General features: G+C 42.4%; 3 protein-coding genes across 3 annotated transcripts; 2 read left to right on the top strand and 1 right to left on the bottom strand.

The window, feature by feature from the left end:
• The first annotated feature begins 1,381 nt into the window (after nt 1–1,381).
• Nucleotides 1,382–16,839, top strand: LOC109405140 (RNA polymerase II subunit A C-terminal domain phosphatase). Its single transcript, XM_019678148.3, has 7 exons — nt 1,382–1,687; nt 1,777–2,062; nt 14,239–14,483; nt 14,549–14,730; nt 14,795–15,198; nt 15,266–15,632; nt 16,075–16,839. Exons 1-7 carry the CDS (start codon nt 1,467–1,469, stop codon nt 16,617–16,619), a joined length of 2,250 nt encoding a protein of 749 aa, XP_019533693.3. The 5' UTR covers nt 1,382–1,466; the 3' UTR covers nt 16,620–16,839.
• LOC134288885 (uncharacterized) lies at nt 6,150–7,295 on the top strand. Its single transcript, XM_062854804.1, has 2 exons — nt 6,150–6,933; nt 7,018–7,295. Exons 1-2 carry the CDS (start codon nt 6,321–6,323, stop codon nt 7,293–7,295), a joined length of 891 nt encoding a protein of 296 aa, XP_062710788.1. The 5' UTR covers nt 6,150–6,320.
• Nucleotides 16,768–17,532, bottom strand: LOC109405141 (small ribosomal subunit protein uS17m). The gene is made up of 2 exons (XM_019678149.3): nt 17,319–17,532; nt 16,768–17,240 (listed from the first exon to the last, which is right to left on the bottom strand). Exons 1-2 carry the CDS (start codon nt 17,424–17,426, stop codon nt 16,881–16,883), a joined length of 468 nt encoding a protein of 155 aa, XP_019533694.1. The 5' UTR covers nt 17,427–17,532; the 3' UTR covers nt 16,768–16,880.
• Nucleotides 17,533–19,204: the final 1,672 nt, after the last annotated feature.

The raw sequence follows: 19,204 nt of genomic DNA, 5'->3' as shown, positions 1-19,204 counted from the left end.
GGGTAGAAGATCCTACCCTTTACGCCTACCCAAACATGCCCACCTGCGCGCCATCTACTGTTGATTCTAATTTGTAAACATCTTTTGTTTAATGGTTTTATAAATATCAACAGTAGCACAAACATCAGTGTTTTTCTCTCGATTTTGATGCTTATGATCAGTGTTTTCGGTAATTACCGACATTTCTTGAGTCATAATGTTAAATTATCCTCACATTGGAGAACAATAATCGTTCAGGGAGTTTTCAATTTTCAGTCGATTTTCGCACTTCAAACAAAACAACAACAAAAACAAACGAGAGTAGAGGCTAATATTTCATAATGGTGAAAACAAAATACTGATTTTGTCGGAATGAAATTTTTCAATCTAATATGCTGAATATAACATTCTTTATGTTTGAATCACATACTGACTTGCTTTTAGCATGATAAAACGGTATTAAAATCAGTTTTGCAATCGAAAATTGAACTTTTCTTGTTTGGCAGTTACGTCTTTTTACTGGTTCTAAAACATGATAGAGGGTAGGCGCAATTTGTTCCCAGTTGACAGTCAGCTTCTACCCCTGGTTATTAGCCGTCTTCGGTATTAGGCAAATATTTGCACAACAATGTTTTGCAATATTTGGCCAATAAATATTATGCTTTTGGTCAAAATACAAAGTGACCGAACGTGCGAAAATTGATATTGTTGCTCTTAATTAGCTTATTATGCCTCTCAAGAAAAATCAGAATATGGCGATTATCTGCCTCTGGCTTCTAATATAAGCGCGACAGTCACTAATCATAACAGCGCCACCAGATTTAAAAGTATATAATTCCATTATATGAGGTTTGACAGCAAGAACACTCATTCCACTGAGCCACTCTTGCCGTTCGTCACAAATACATTCAAAAACATCTGTCACTTCGCGAAACCCACGTGCTTTTGTTTTTGGCGGGAACACTTTTTCTTTTGTTTTGCCTTGCGACTGTCATGCGGCGGTATGCCTTGCGAGCGTACGACCGCCGCAGGACTCTAATAAAAGATAAGCGCGACAATAATGATGCGCAACAGAAAAAATAGATTCAAATTTACTTCGCAGCTCCAACTTCGCATGTGCTTCTAGCGACGACTTCGATTTGGTGGTGCGACGATAATAAACGCATGACTGCAAGCCGCCTTTTCAGTGCATAGTCCTTTTTACGAGCCGATTTTATGAATGAATTTTGACAGGAGGTAGCGTCCAATAACCCGTGAAAATCAATATCATCTTCGTAAAATGGCTCATTCTCTTGACTGCTTTTCTTACCAGAAGCTTGAGTTATTTTAAACAAGCGTGGCCATCAAAAATGTAACGTAGCATAATGTGTGTTACATTCGCGTTGCGCGCATTCGTTCGTTGCGTCAAAACAGAACCGTCCGTCATCGCGAGCAAAAGAGAAACCGCAGCCGCGAGTGGCTGACGATCGAAAAAGTGAGACACAAAAATGGCCGAGGAAAACCAAAACATCATCTGCGCTCCGGCGGATAGTGCCATCAAAATCCACAAATGGAAGGTCCGCGAGGGCTACCCCGTGACCAGCGGTAACATTATCCTGTTTTACGAGCTGCCCGGTGGCCCGGAAAAGGACGTGAAGCGCCTGAAAGCAACCAAAGCGGGCGTCGTAAAAAAGCGCCTCGCCAAGGAAGGCGAAATTGTTGATAAAGGGTAAGTGCGCCAGCGAGTGGCAGCTGTTATTTTTATTATGTTTGCACGCAAGCGATGATAGGAGGATAACAAATTTTGTTTTTGTTCAGGAAACCTTTACTGGCGCTGGACCAATGCAGTCACACCACGGTTATCAAGGATATGTGCGCTGATTGCGGTGCGGATTTGCGTCAAGATGATCAGGCAGGCGGATCGGAAGCTTCCGTTCCCATGATCCACTCAGTGCCGGAGCTGAAAGTAACGGAAACGCTGGCGAAGAAGTTGGGCCAAGCCGATACGGAACGATTGCTGAAGGACAAGAAGCTGGTGCTGTTGGTCGATTTGGATCAAACGTTAATTCACACCACCAACGATAATGTTCCCAACAATTTAAAGGTAAGTTCAGCAGCTGGAATCCGGCTTTAGCTTTATGACAGGTGTTTTAAGCTGTTCGTGCGCTAGCAAAACCGTTGAGATGTGTTATTGAGGAATGCAAATTCATCTGGACAAATTATGAAATTTCATGAAAATCCAAGATTATTGTCGACAGAGTATTCGTTGAAAAGTACCTATCTTGATACATACCTTGTTGTCTACAAAGTAACTTTATTCCAACACCGAGCGTATAGTTGAGCACCATCTCCGTCGGTCATGGGGGCTGCGAATAGGGCCTCTCACGGATTGCGTAACCAGCTCAGCTCCAGTAACTTGCAAACGCAACGAAATTCGCTCTTTATCCCTTTCGTGAAGTACCAGTACAATTGTGATGTTGAGCATTAACAATTTTTGATTTTTTTTTTGTTATCACAGATCTGCCTCTGCATCTACCCGCTATAATGTTCTTAGTCTTGGTAGATCAAGCCTATTCTCGTTGTCTCTTCAGAGGAGCATAAGCTTTTCCAATGCCGTACGATCGATGCCGATGAGATCAATATCGTCTGCAAAATCTAGGAGCATGTGCGACCGTGTGCGGCCGTGTGATGATAGTTCCATTCCGCCAGACCTCCTAATCGTTCCTTCGAGTGCAATGTTGAACAGCAAATTTGAAAGTGAGCATCACCCAGCTTCAATCTATCCAAGGTCACAAATAAAGTAGACACTTCGTCTGCGATTCGAATACTTGATTTCGTTTCATCCAGCGTTGCGCGTATCAGCCTAATAAGTTTCGTCGGAAAACCATGTTCTGGCATTACTGCTAAAGCTCATTTCTTTTCACTGAATAGGACTGAACGCTACTTTGAAATCAATTCAAATTCAAAACAGTAATCCCTCCGTAATTGCCACACTCTAGTCTGTACAGATCTGTACCCTTTCTTGTAGATTGGGCATATGAGGCCATCCAACCTAATAAGAAATTCTTTATCAGCCCAAATCTTTACAATAATCTGGTTGATTGATTGATGTAGCTGCTCGCTTTCGTGCTTAAGAAGTTCGACCGGGATCTCGTCCTTCCCAGCAGCCTTGCTGTTTTTCAGCTTCTTACGGGCCTTTTTAACCTCTTCCAATGTTGGTGGTTTCACTGCTTGACCGTTATTTATTATGGTAATCCTGTCCCTGGGTGCTCCTTCACTGCTACCATTCAACAAGATTTAATCTTCGAAATACTCCTTCCACCTGGCCTCCACCATTGTTTTGTCTGTCAGCTAATTTCCTTCTCGGTTAGTGCACATTGCAGGCATTGGAGCAGTCTTGTGACAGTTGCATTAAACCTCCGCATATCGTTCCTGTTCATACTTTTCTGCGCTTTAGCAATCATACTCTCTTCATGCTGTAGTTTTTTTTACTGTGGTTAATTCGTTTCTCTGCTGCTCTTGCCACCCTGTATCGCTCGCTGTTGGCCGGATACCGGCCACTAGCACTTTTCGTTCGTCACTCGTTGGCACCATTACATTGACGTCGCTGAGCGGTACCTATCACTTCTTGCGCTGTTGCTGTCACTGCGCCATGGATAGACCTCCATAAACTGTTGACATCTACAGGTACTTTGTAGCAATCCCTTCGGCTGACAAGCGGTGGATATTGAAGTCGTGACGCTAGAATCGCGCCCGGATTTTCGCGACTACAAGATAATAATCCGAGTCAATGTTCGGGCCTCTGTAGGAGCTCACATCTATGACGTCCGAAAAATGTCGTCCGTCGACCAGCTCGTGATCTATCTGGGAGCAAGTTTCACGACTCGGGTATCACCAGATGTTTTGCTTACTTGCTGAAAAGTTGCTTACAATTGCTCAATCATGACAATATTACGGGAATTTGAAGAATTCTACCGTAACCATCCGGGTCGGTTTGCAACAGTGTCTTCTTGGATGCCACCTCATCCGGGCACGTCTGGTAAACTGCTTCAGAAGGATTATGTTCTTTCCAATCCAAGGCCTAGTTCACAGGTTTCAGTGCTATTCAGCAACCGCCTAGTAACCCATACGAAACCGTAGGCCGAAAAACAGTTTTGTGTAGCAGAATTTTGATGTTGGAGTCTGTGCTATGTATTATGCTAGTAGGCTATGGTTATATGACAGAATAATAAATCAGATTACTGCAGACATTCAAAGAGTACGGAAGTCTATATGATTACGAGGTATCACATCTGGCGGACGAGGATAAATTCTTTCGAATCAGGTCACCACGAATAAAGCCGAACGAAACGCAAATTTGGAATTTTTTCTGGAGAATTTGAAATAAATTGAACAAATTGAAACAGAAACATTTTATTTGATCAGGTATTTGCTTTCGGTTGTGAAATATTAAGTAGAATACTGCTCCGGCAGGACACACTGCTTCTGCAGGACACACTGCTTCGGCAGGACAAACTAGGGTAAATGATGATGGTTGGACCAACTTGCGGCATTTTGATACGTAGTCAACATGTAGGTCAAGAATTTCTTATGGTTGAATTATACTAATATACTATATTTATAGTTGGCAGAAAGCTCTACTCTTCTAGTTTACGAAAAGACCATCGAATATCTAAATTACTCAAGAAATAATTAATTAATTCGTTTTTATTGAGCATCGAATTTTGATGTTGGTTGGACCTACGCTAATTTTGGTTGGACCAAAGAAATGATCATGGTTGGACCATCATGTCGGAATACCCGAATGTCGCAATAAAGAATTGCGAAAATAATATTCAGCAGGAAACCAATTTGTGGCCATTTCATGGCCGGTCGTGAACAAGCTGACTGTACGCAAACGGATGAAGAAAGCCTAGAAACCCTGACCGTTCGGGGAAACTGATGAGGAAACCCAAGCCCGATGATACGCTGTAGCCACCAATAAAGGTTCTAAGGAATATTTGCTTCCTATTCTTGGGGGTTACAGGACGCATACAAGAATATGATTTCGGAGAGGTTTTTTTTTATTAGAGATTTTTAGCACGAGGCTAGTTCATCTCTTACCGGTTCTAATTGATCATATTAATGAACTATACACATTCTTGCATTTATTAAGAATCAGTTTATTAATCATCGTCAACGAATACTATTTACATACAAGTTCGAAGAAAAAATAGGCTTGATGTCCCACTTGACATAGGGTATTCTGGACACACCGCCGCAACCTAGGACGCAGAACTTGGTGGGTTAGCATTCACTACCATTACTGATGTATTCGTGGATCTATTTTGGATTCAGGATGATAATGTTGGCTACCTAGCTTGAGCTGCGAACGTCCGGGATGTTGGTATGCTTTGGGTTTCAGTAGATGGTGCGGTGCTACTGACCTGCCGACCGGTGTCACTTTTCTGGCGCACCTTAGCTGGATCGGCTGGATCTGCTTCATTCTCGCACTGAGGATAGAGCAACGGGCCTTCGAGGTGACCTTTATGTACAGGATAAACTTCAGCTGATCGGAACTACGGGACGTACTGGCGTAGTCCTCTTGGGCAACCGATTCTGGGTAGCGAAGCATCCGAATGCGAGTAGCAGCTCTCCGGAACATTATTTTTTCAACGCGAAATCTCGTGCACTGTCAGTGCGCGCAAAGAAAATAGAACGTAAATAAACTAACATAGACCTAGCAGCCAACATGGTAACCGCTAGGTCCAACCAGAATCATCCGTTGGACCAACCGTGATCATATTAATTTGGCCTAATTTTACTAATTAATTGAATTTTAAATGAAAAATTATGAATTTCAAGTATGTCAACATCAAGTTTATATATTTTCGCAAAAGTATAATGCAAAACACTTTATGAATTTAAACAAAATATCTCTGCTGCAGGTGTAACAAATTGAGTCATTTCGCAGCCCAAGTTGTGCTCTTAGTCAGCCTTCTGAAAATACTCAATTAATTGAATGATTTGGTGATATATTATATAAAGTTAATTTGATTTCAATAAAGAATGAGTTATGTTTCGACAATAGTGAGATTTGGAATCAAGTATTAAAGAAAAAGTTGGTCAAATCTGTATTTCTTTAAATTGGTCCAACCATGATCAGTTTTTCAGTTGGTCCAACCATCATCATTTACCCTACTTCGGTAGGACACTCCGCTGCCACGAGCAGGGAAAGGCGTAAAAGCCAGGAACATGAATAGCGATAATCAGAACGCATTGCAACTGACACCGACACACAAAACCAGAATTGTTTGAAAAATAACAATTTAGTGCTCCATAGCAACCATTTCTATGTGTAATTTTGAATTTTCAGCGTAAGAATGGAAGCTTGGAACATATGCCCGTTTAAGTTCAACCATCTTCCGGAGACACAGACTCGGACAGAATGGTTGCGTTGGAAACGAAACTTCGAAGTAATTGTGGCCGCTAGCGAGGAGAAGAATTCTACCAAAATCAAGAACATTCTTCTTGCCAAAGGAGGTCTAGAACTTCAAGACTTATTCTATTCAATTGATGGAGCTGATGTGGTGGAAGATATTGAAAAAGGAGTTGACCCGTACAAGATAGCCATAGCCAAGTTGGATGGACATTTCGTTCCGAAGCAGCACGATTCTTTTGAGCGGAACGAGTTTTGCCAACTATCACCGCCCACTACTAATGAAGGAAAGCGCGAACCACTGGGGAAATTTTTGATGCGTTGTGCGGACCAAGCGAAGAGGTGTAATTTTGGAAAGACGGAGGCTGAAAGTCGTGAATTGCGGATCATGGACAAGGTAATTTATCATGCTCCGGCCGAATTGAGAGAGAGGTTGTTGCAGAAAGAGAAATTGAATTTGGCACAGCTGACACGCATTGTAAATTCGTTTGAATCGATCAAGACTCAATCAAAAGCGATTGAAAACACAGGATTAGGTGATGCATCAGCGTCCACAGGTTTGATCTAAATTTTGCTTTTTAATTAGATATAACTTAAATAAGAGAGGGAGTTTATTCTATAATATTGTCATTTGTCTACAGTTTCGGATCAGACTACGCGGATCAATAAGCTAAATACTACGGCCAATCGTTATGGTAGCACGTGTTTCCGTTGCGGTCAGCAGAGTCATTATGGAAACGATCGCGAATGCCCAGCGCGTGGAAGGAAATGTGAGAAGTGCCACAAAATAGGACATTATGCTAAAGTATGTCGATCAGGAGCAACATTCAAACGACGTTATGAAGGATCAAATTTTGGCCATCCAGATAAACGAAGGAAATTTGGGAATTGTAGCCGAAGAAAACCTGGAGCAGGCTGAATCTGAAAGTTTTATTTTCAATATTGGCGATGGAGACGAATACCTGTGGACAAAAGTCGGAGGTGTGCTGATACAGGTCCTCATAGATTCGGGAAGTTCAAAGAACATAATTGATGATAAAACTTGGCAATATATGAAGCTGCATGGCGTCAAGAGTTGTATACCGTTCAATGTTCCTAATACAGTCCTGAGAGGATATGGCCCTGAAGCTAAGCCGCTAGAAATCGTTGATGTATTTGAAGCATATGTAGAAGTGGATGCCACGGAAAGAAAACTTGGAACAAATGCAATGTTTTACGTCATCAAGGGCGGACAGCAATCTCTTCTTGGGAAAGAAACAGCCAAATCTCTCGGAGTGTTGAAGATCGGATTACCAAATCAAATCAACTCGCTGTCATCCGTGGAGAAACGATCATTTCCGAAAATGAAAAATGTACAAGTGAGGATTCCAGTAAATCGAAATTTCACGCCGATTGCTCAACAAGTTCGTCGACCTCCGATAGCCCTACTCAGTAAAATTGAAGATAAATTGGATCAACTTTTAACCATGGATATCATTGAGCCAGTATCAGGTCCTGCTGAATGGGTTTCACCACTTGTCATCATCGTAAAGGATAACGGTGATTTGCGTCTATGTGTAGACATGCGCCGTGCAAATCAAGCGATCCAGAGAGAACGCCACATTATGCCAACATTCGAAGATTTTCTGCCCCGGTTCAAATCGGCCCGGTTTTTCACTCGACTAGACATTAAGGATGCATTTCACCAGGTAAACTAGAAATTTAATGAGAAATTGTATGAATTATTATTTTTTATATAGTTTTTAATATTGTTATTCCATATTTTTTTTGCCTTAATTGCATTAGATTGAATTGGAAGAATCATCTAGACATATAACAACATTCATATGTCACAAGGGCCTATTTCGATATAAAAGGTTAATGTTTGGCATATCATGCGCTCCGGAAATGTTCCAAAAGGTTATGGAGCATATTTTGGCAGAATGCGAAAATGTTGTGAATTTTATTGATGATATAATGGTGTTCGGCGCCACTGAAAAGGAACATGATGATGCATTGAGGAAAGTCCTAGCAGTATTAAAAAGTCGGAATGTTCTACTAAATAAGGACAAATGCATTTTCAAAGTCAGGCAGGTTGAGTTTCTTGGACATTCGATGTCATCGGAAGGAGTTCGTCCAATGGTTAGTAAGATTGAAGCATTACAAAGATTTCGAGAACCGAAAACATCAGAAGAGGTCAGAAGTTTTCTCGGTCTAGTAACCTATGTAGGAAAATTCATTCCTGACTTAGCCACAATAACAGAACCACTTCGGCAGTTGATATGTAAAGATAACAAGTTTTGTTGGGAAGTTGAGCATCAGAAAAGTTTTGAGCACCTCAAAAGCCTCATAGCCAATGTGCAGACGTTGTCCTTCTTTGATAATTTATTAAGGACTCGAGTGATAGCGGACGCTTCACCGGTGGCTTTAGGGGCAGTGCTTGTACAATTTGAAGGAAAAACGGATTGTAATCCTCGCATTATCAGCTTTGCAAGTAAAAGTTTAACTGAGACAGAGAAGAGATACTGCCAAACGGAGAAAGAGGCCTTAGCATTGGTATGGGCCGTAGAAAAGTTTTCAATATACCTCATTGGTCGGGAATTTGAGCTAGAAACAGACCACAAGCCACTGGAAATTATATTTTCACCTACCTCTAAGCCCTGCGCCAGGATTGAACGATGGGTGCTGAGGCTTCAATCATTCAAGTTCATTGTAAAATACAGGAAAGGTTCAGGAAACATTGCGGATTCATTATCGCGCCTTGTAACCGAAGATAAATCAGATGAATTTGAAACCGACAATCATTTCTTAGTGCTCGCTGTTCAAGAATCGGCTGCGATTGATGTAAGTGAGATTGAAACTGTATCCAAATGTGACCCTGAGCTCAAAGCAGTGAAGGAATGTTTAGAATCAGGGAATTGGAATAATTCGGCAGCAAAATCATTCGAACCGTTCAGGAACGAGCTTGGCATGATAGAAGATACTATTGTACGCGGAAATAAATTAGTTGTGCCACAAGGACTGCGACCCAGGATGCTACAACTTGCGCATGAAGGTCATCCAGGAGAATCAATCATGAAGAAACGTTTGAGAGACCGAGCTTGGTGGCCAGCAATGGATCGCGAAGCTAAAGATTTTGCAGCTAAGTGTGAAGGATGTCAACTGATAGGACTACCAAGCAAACCACTTCCAATGAATCGAAGAGAACTTCCTACAAAACCATGGATCGATGTCGCTATTGATTTTATGGGACCACTGCCTTCAGGAGAATACTTGCTAGTAATAGTAGACTATTTTAGCAGATATAAGGAGGTTGAAGTAATGGCAAAGATCGGCTCACGCGAAACCGTCAATAGACTCAACAAGATATTCACCCGGTTGGGATACCCTAGAACGATTACCCTGGATAATGCAAAGCAATTTATAGGAAAAGAGTTTGAAGAATACTGCAAAATACATGGTATTCATCTTAATCATTCAGCGCCGTACTGGCCACAAGAAAATGGGCTTGTCGAAAGACAGAATCGGTCACTTTTGAAAAGATTGCAGATTAGTAATGCGTTGAAAAGAGATTGGAAGAAGGATTTGAACGATTATCTCCTGATGTATTACACAACTCCTCATTCAACCACTGGTAAAACACCTACAGAATTGTGCTATGGACGTACGATTAGGTCGAAGATACCATCGATTGACGATATCGAAACTATTCCGGAGTCATCGGATTATCGCGATCAAGACAAATTGAACAAGCAAAAAGGAAAAGAAAGGGAGGATAGAAGAAGAAATGCTCAAGATTCGGACATCTGTTGCGGCGATATTGTTTTAATGCAGAACCTTTTACCATCAAACAAACTGGCGACTACATTTGGTAAAGCAAAATACAAGGTATTGGAACGCAAAGGTCATCGGGCTACTGTAGAGAACCAGGATACTGGAGCAACATATGAACGAAATATTGCACATTTGAAGAAAATCGATATTCCGGTCGCGTCTAGTTGTTCTACGAGAACGGAAACCGGTCAAGAGGTGCTCAGAGGACCCGTAATAGAAGACCCCGAAGTGAGGAGCACTGATGCAGATGAACCGTTATTCCGAGGTTTTGAAGAAAATGAAGATACATTTGCTGGAGTTTGAAAAAGTTAAATAATCAACACTTTAGAATTAAATATTGATTGTATGTAAATAATAAACCATAGTTTCAAGATCGTTTAACTTGGTGAAACTACATTGTAAATTATATGAAAAAGGAGATGTGCTATGTATTATGCTAGTAGGCTATGGTTATATGACAGAATAATAAATCAGATTACTGCAGACATTCAAAGAGTACGGAAGTCTATATGATTACGAGGTATCACAGAGTCCAAGCGAGAGCCCCTTCTGACAAGGGGAAACCAGAAACCACATTCTGAGTTTGTCGACTTTTTGAAGCCAGTTGGTCACATGGCAGTTGAATTTCAGCTTCTGGTCCAGCGTTACACCCAGATAGTCGACATTTGGAGACCACGAAATGTCCACACCATTGCCAGATACAAGGCTCTGAGGTAGAAATCTAGGTCTTCTACGGCGGGTGAAGAAAATAGCTTGGGACTTCGCAGGAATAATCTTAACTCTCCATTTTCTTTGATACTCTTGGATAGAGTGCTGCGCTTCTTGGAGGGAATGATGAAAACTTCTGCGTCGCAATGAGAAGCCAAATACCAGTGTCATCAGCGAAGAAGTAGTATTGTATTCCGTTGACTTTCACTATGTCGGCCGAGAAAATGTTGTACAGACTTGGGCTCAACACAGAACCTTGGAGAACTCCAAACGGGATGGGCTTTCGATCTGAGACACATCCGTTTACAGAGACTTGGAACGTACGGTCCTTGAGAAAGCTGCGTATAATTTTCAGGATCAACGTTGGAAAGTTACCGAGAAGCATTTTGTGCATGATTGCATTGTGCCAAACAGAATCGTATGCTTTTCCTACATCGAGTAGGGTCAAGCCCGATGATTCACCTTGTTGGAAATTAGGCTTTTGAATTTTGAAAAATTTATTGATTTTTTTAATTTTTACGAAAGAGCACCTTTTTCTGACAGAGGCGTCTCGTGACTAGCAGACTGACCTGTTCTACAGATTACTATTTTACTAAATGAAAACACATTAGAGTTATATTATACTATGCTTGCTGTTTTTTTTTTGTTTTAGTACATATTGTGATTTTTAACATAAGCTGATTTTTATCTTCTTGTTTGTTAACCATTTTCTGAAAAATATCTTCCGCATTTTCATCGCAAATAATGATGCGATTCGCATTCAGAGGCGCCTTTGAGCGACTTCCGAAGTTTGGTATCTCACATACTTTTAGAAAAATCAATTTTCGGTGGACGTCATTTTTTAACGTTCTTCACACACCGACGATACTTGTTTTTTTTTTTCAATCATGTCCAACATGCTCTCTTTTCCGCAAATGTACGAAATTTCCACCTCCATAAATTGTTTTAGCTCGTATCATGACCTCGAATTTAAAATTTGGAAACCGTTGCCAACGAGTTAGAGCACATTCGGCACCCCCAGCTTCATCCACGCTGGATGTACCTAATGCATAACAAGCGCGCACGACATTGGGTGTGCCAAAATGTGCTCTAGCTGCGCAAGTTGTTCTCAGCCTACGTAGAACGACAAACCGAGAAGCCACAATCCAAGCTTTCATTCATTTCTGGTTTTGCTACACACATGTAAACTTTCCACTGAAGAAGCTCTTTGCGTTTAGCTGTGTGCCTCTGGTATCCATCGCTTTTTTCTCTGAAGAGTATACCGAGCAGCATGCTAACAATCATTTACACATATTTGAGAACCTGATCGGTAAGCATAGCTGGCAAAGTATTTATTTAAATTGATTTAAATACTGTGCAATGAATGTTCCTTATTCCATTTTTTTAGATATTAGGGGGACTCACTAAACAGATTAAATTGCTGCGTAAGCCATGATATTCTGCTTATTTGAAATGTTTCATGATTTTGCGAATGAAATAATCAAAGATTGCCTTGGTGATCACGACGTTTAATCAGAATAAACTGCAATAAGCAGTTTACGCTGTTACGTGAATCCCCCTATTGTTAAATAATCCTTTAATTTTTAACAACGATCAAGGATGGAAGAAAATCACTTCTAGTGACAAATGATACAGGATACGAACAATCCAAGATTGCCTTTGCTCTTGTAGTAGCATGATGCCGACACCCTCGCCTAGTGCTTGTATCATGGGATCACAGGCAATCAAAGCATATGATGCACGCTTTATCATGGGATCACACGTTATCGGATCATGTTACAAGTCGCGATAAATTGTATTCATTACGATTCAAACCCCTTATCAATGCACTTATGGACCAATAAACAGAATTCATGATTGAAAACAATACATTCATTGGCATATCCTGATATTAGAGCAACAAGAATGCTCAAAAAGTGAATGATTTTCGATAATTATCATTTCGACTTCATGATAACGGTCGCATCATGGCCGCACATGCCTCGCGATTCAATTTTCGCGGAGCGTGGTTTGTTATAATGCTTGACGACAACGTTCTATCGTTGTTGCTATGATCGCGCGATGCGCTTCAACCGCGACACATTCGGGATCTTATCATGATCACTAGATTTCCATCCTTGACAACGATACAACATACATTTTTTAGCATTCTAAAACAGTTAATTTACAACAAGATTTTAAAGACTTTAGTCGATTGCGCTTAGCGTGCGTGTACGCGTGAGAAGCAGGCGGGAAGTGAAAAATGGAAAGAAACGTTGACAACGTTGCTGCTGGTTCTAGACGAGTAGGGAACGTATGAGCGACAGAGTAAAGTGAAATGAATTCGAATGAACACTGCCATTCGGTGGCAAAAAAGGGAGGAAACGGTTGGTTTGGGAACAGCATCCATCGTTCGCATGAATCGGGGAACCGGTGGCATGTAGTTTCGAAGAGTCGAGCAAGAGAGAGCTGCGCAAGGCTGGCTCTCGCATGCTCTTGTTATATGGTTTCTGCCGGTGGATGGCTTGGAGTCGTCTTTCGTTCTTCATAAACCGGGAACGATGTTAGCGCCTTGTGTGCAAGTTGTTATGGGATATGTGCGGTGGGAGTTTTAAATTTAGTTTATTCTTTTGGTATATCTACTTAAAGAATATTTTGCGAGCTTTATTCTCAGCCTATACCCGTTCCAAGAACAGGTCGAACATGTGGACGAGGCGCCTCTGTTTTCTGAGCCACTATGATTTTATTTTCAGAACTTTATTTTGGTACCTAAAATCAATTTCAAAGATGTTTTTTGAAATCACCTTTTGACAGCTGGGCAACTGCTTGAAAGCTCTGCCCAATACAAAATGCGACGAGGGGTGATTCGACAAATCGCTCCCATACAAACTTCAACTTGATTTTTAAATAGGTTCCCGGTCACCAAAATTCATGGAAATTCGGATTTTGGCTCAGTTTGGCATGCAGATTCAGAATATGGAATTATCTCAACTCCGTTAAAGAAGCCAAATGAGTCTCACCTCATTAACCAATTCGAGTTTCAACACACTGTCATGTGTCTCGGCCAACCGGAACTCCAGGTTGTAACAAATAATATGGAACAAGCTCACCAATTAATATCCATGTTTGTGTTCATCGGAGGGTCACCTCTAGAGGTAATAGGCGGCCGCTGCCATAGAATGGCATCATACGACCTAATCAAGCAGTTATCGGGTCGCACCGTTGACATATATTTTTGAAAATTTCTGAACTAAAGTCTGCGATTGGTTATGGTGTTTTGATACGAATAAAAATTTCTTTGCGTATTTTATTTATGACCAGCACTTTTTTACGCGATATCACTTTTTATCTTATTATACTAGGACGTGTACCACTTTCAACTGTATGGCCCCAACTCCCCGTGGTACCACACGAGACTTCGCCCCGGAGCATTGGAGTTCCTTACCAAGATGCATCCCTACTATGAGCTACACATTTGTACGTTCGGGGCACGCAACTATGCCCACATGATTGCCCAGTTTCTGGATCCGGATGGGAAGCTTTTCTCGCACCGTATCCTTTCGCGGGACGAATGCTTCAACGCCACTAGCAAGACGGACAATTTGAGGTGAGTGGATGAGCGGCTAGATTCTGGGGCATTGGACGATGTTTTGTGTTTCTCTACACTTGCAGGGCGCTTTTCCCGTGTGGCGATTCAATGGTTTGCATTATCGATGATCGCGAGGACGTTTGGAATATGGCAGCCAACTTGATTCAGGTGAAGCCTTATCACTTCTTCCAACACACCGGTGATATCAATGCGCCTCCGGGGATGTCCAAACACGAACTGGACGGGAAGGGGGTTGATTTTAAAGGTATTAATGATAATGTTGGTTCTATTGAGCATCAAGTGTGACTCACATCGGTCACTTATTTCAGATCTCATCGGTCAGTTTTCCAAGGACAAGAAAGATAAAGGTAAAAATAACAGTCGACCACCGACGCCAAAGATTGAAACCGACGAGATAAAATCGGAGGAAGTTACTACTGAAGGTGGCAAAGCTGCAACCCCCGCGGAAGAAGCAACAAAGGAAGAAAATACTTCTTCGGAGCCAGTGGAGAAAAGTGAAGAAAATAAGTCTGATAAAAAAGAACAATCAGAGAAACAATCAGCTGAAAAAGAATCCTCAGCTGATGATTCGAACAAGAAAGATAAAAGTGACAAAGATGAAGAAGAAAATCTAATAGAAATTGAGGACCCGGACGATTATCTGCTTTACCTAGAGCATATACTAATGAAAATTCATGAGACGTTCTATGAAGAGTATGAAAAAACGAAGCAGGTAACAGTCGTTCGAGTAAATTCAAAAAACTTTGTCCACCAACGATTCTACCCTTTTCTCATTTCAGATATCCGACTTGAAGCGGCTAATCCCCCAGGTAAAATCCCAAGTACTGGTCGGCTTCAATCTCGTGTTCTCCGGTCTGGTGCCGAACAGTATGAAGCTGGTGGAAAGCAAAGCGTACCAGGTGGCGCGCAGTTTAGGCGCCAAAGTGACGCAAGATTTTACGCCCGAAACGACGCATTTGGTGGCGGTGACGTTCGGCACATCCAAGGTGCACAACGCCCGCAAGAATCCGAAAATCAAAATGGTAACCCCGGAGTGGCTGTGGGCCTGTGCCGAGCGATGGGAGCACGTCGAGGAGCGGCTGTATCCGCTGAAGCAATCGAAACCATCCAAGATGAGACAACCGCCGCCGCACTGTCACAGTCCCGGTGAGTACTGGTCCTTGATTAGGAGTTGTGTTTTTATGAGGCATACAGGATGTTCCACGATATGTTGGGTTGGTCCTACTTCCGGTCTGGTTACGTTGTTGATCCATGGTTGATGGTCAGTATTTGTATAAAGGTGTAATAAAGTGAAATGCGAGGTATGCACTTCAACCGGAATCGCTCAAGTGATGAGTATGTATATCGTTTTCCGCTGTGACCACTTCTCATCCAACAGTAACAAAACCTCCGTCGGTGGAGTTCTTGTAATTCACAATCAATTGAAGTCGATCCCGAATTGCTCATGGTTAAGCATCGGACAAGTATGGGTCGAAATTCGTCTAGTAGATCGTTCACTTTTAAATTACTAATGCAAAGTCTATCTGACAAGAACAGTTCTTAGTAGTTACTAACAACAATTATGTTCCCAAACAATATCAATTTCCAGAACACGCTGTCAACTACGGAGAAAACAAGAACGCTGGCGGTCCTTCGAAGCAGCGTGGCGAAACGCAGCAGGAACCGCCCAAGTTCATTGACACATTGAATCCACTGTTGAGCTTCTCCAACGACGACCTGGACGCCATGAACAATGATTTCGACGAGTTCTTCGAATCGGACGACAGCAGCAGTGACGAGGAACCGGTCGACATTGAAAACCCTCCGATGAACAAAACGTTGCGAAAGCGGAAACGCAAGGAAGAAAAGGAGAACCGTCGCAACATCTTCCAAAAAGACGACGAAGATGAATCCAGTAGGACTCTCATCAAGTATGACGAAACGGAAGATAACGACAACAGCCAGACCAACCTCAGCTCGGATGATGACGAAAGTCCTAGCAGCAAGTTCCGAAGAGGATGTGGTCTGCCCTCGGATTTGGACATGGGTTCCAACAGTGCGGGCAGCGACGACCCAGTGGATGATGTGGACGACGGCGACTGGAACATGATGGGGGCAGCCCTCGAGAGAGAATTTCTCGGTTTAGACGAGTAGGATATGTTCTCGCGTCGCAACGGCGGTAAGTAGATTTTGCTAGTACAAAAAGGAACAGTGACCTCACGTGTGCTCGGTTTATCGATCTGTTTTCCTCCAGCCCCTAAGGCTTTCTTGTTATGTTGCATGTACATATAGAATAACCCAGTTTCTAGTGTTTAAGATAACTCTAAGCTGTATTCCCCCAAATGTACACTGGTAGTTAAAACAAAATGTTCAATGGTACTGTTTTCATTCCCGATGACCTTCGGCCTTGCATCTTCACACCGCGAACGGTTGATCCTTTCCATCTTCGTGATATTTGATGTACGTCTCTCCGTGGGTGAAATCTCGTGTGCCTTCCAGGCGGCCTCTAGGTGGCGCCTTATCGTAGTCGAACGCTTCACTAGATTTGCCGAACAACCGATTTGCGTCCTCAACGTCTTCGCGATACTTTCCTGCTGTAACTTTCTTGCCTGTGATGGGATCCGTCACATCTCCAAGCGGGTACACTATTTCCTCCAGGGTGTGCGTAATCAATCGGGTTAGCTTCTGTGGGAGCTCCTTGATGAGAACAACGTCACCGGTTTTGCACTTCTTCGTCGGGTCATGTACAAAGTAGAACTCGTCCTTTTTGAAATACTGAAAGGGGAAACAAGAAACAACTCCTGGTCAAACATTGATTCATTATGCAACCAAAACACACCGGTGTGAAATTACCATGTTTAGATTGGTGTCCAGTTCCATTCGGCGGATTCGAATTTTGGAAGCGTTTTGTTTAACACAAGGCATCACTTGTCCTAGCAACATAAACGTTCTGCTAGCCATGATAGAAACGCAACTTTTATTCAATAAAACAAAACTTGTTAAAATACTAAAGAAAAGTGACCTGAATCCTCTGAACGCTTTGCTCGGTCTGCTCGTGCAGAATGTAAACAATGTGATTGTTTGACAGCTGAGTAGCCTGCACCAGGGGTGTGTAACAAAATTATTTAAAGTGGAACTCACCGAATGGCTGCGTGCTTGAAATGTGGAAAAAGTGCTGCACCGGTGCATTTGTGGCGGTGCTACATCGCTTTGTGCTACACTTTTCACTGCAAAACCGAACATTTTCGGTGCAGTTGCATTGGTGTGCGTGAATAAAAACCAAAATATTTACAACTTTGCAAACGTTGATTGGTGGACACGGTGTACACCCGCTACACTCTCGAATTTTTTGTCGTTTTCGTTTTTGCGGCGGTGCTACACCGCTTCGTGCTACACTTTTTGCAGAATAAACGAACATTTTCGGTGCAGTTGCATTGGTGTGCGTGTATAAACACCAAAATATTGACAACTTTGCAAACGCTGATTGGTGGACACGGCGTGCCCCTGCTACACTCCCGATTTTTTGAGTGCTACACTATCATGCGCGGTGCAGAAAAAGTGCTGCACCGGTGTACAGTGACGATTCGTTCGTTGAGAGCTCGTTAGATGGGCTGTCTCGATGGTTGAATGTTCACTGGTTGGGGCAAAACCCAACTAAAAAGCACTGTCAATGCCTAAATAAATGTCAAAACGAGTTTGACGTCTGACCGCCGTCGCATCACAGCTCCTGTATACAGAACGTTTGCGCAAGTATGTGAGTGTTCCGTGACGTATATCTCGTCACTTGCGTGTGTCTAGAGCATTTTGATCAGTTGTCAGTTGCCCCAACGAACGAACACGATTCGCTAATCGGGGCGCAGTCGTGACCCAACCAGCGAATCCGGACTGTAGTACGAAAATCAAAAACGAACATTTTCGGTGCAAAAGTGCTACACCGGTGTAGCTCCACCGCAAAAACGAAAACGACATTTGAGTGCTGCACTATCTTGAGCGGTGCAGAAAAAGTGCTACACCGGTGCAGCACGAAAATCAAAAACGAACACTTTCGGTGCAAAAGTGCTGCACCGGTGTAGCTCCACCGCAAAAACGAAAACGACATCAAAAACGGATATTTCGGTGCAAAAGTGCTGCACCGGTGTAGCACCATAGACTAATTTCAAGACCTCGATGTACCAAAGAAAACCATTAAATTTTTTGTGTCCAGTCCGGTACCCAATAAAATAATATTCATTATCGTGTATTTTTTCCGTGTAAATTGCCTTTTGTGTAAATTATATTTAGCGTGTTACACGGATCTGACAGCTCTGACAGTAAGGGACCAAACATAAATTACGTAAGTGGGTACCGAGGATTGTTCACAATCTGCGAACTTGACTGCGGAAAAAATTGCGACCATGACGCCGCTAGTAGCACCACCGCAAAAACGAAAACGACAGAGGATTCTATCGAAAAACAGTTTTGCCGGATCCAGGCGAGGATCCAGGTTAAGAGCTCGCTGAACTGTTAGTTCCAGGGCCCTACATTTTCCATTTCAATTGAAATTTTCAGACGAAGTTTGTAAACAATGTTTTCAATCGTCAATGGAAACAAGGCGCCGTCGTCGTCGCTCAGCCCGACTGTCATCGTCACCGATGAACCGACGGTGCTGCGCCGTCGCAGATGCCACTTTGTTTCGCACTCACAAGCTCACGCACGCTCGTTCGGCATCGAATGAATTTCTCTGTTATAACTCAAATAAT

The sequence above is a fragment of the Aedes albopictus genome, chromosome 2 (assembly GCF_035046485.1).
Source record: "Aedes albopictus strain Foshan chromosome 2, AalbF5, whole genome shotgun sequence".
Taxonomy (NCBI): Eukaryota; Metazoa; Arthropoda; class Insecta; order Diptera; family Culicidae; genus Aedes; species Aedes albopictus.
Note: the sequence above shows the minus strand (reverse complement) of the source record. Positions and strands in the feature narration are given on the sequence as shown.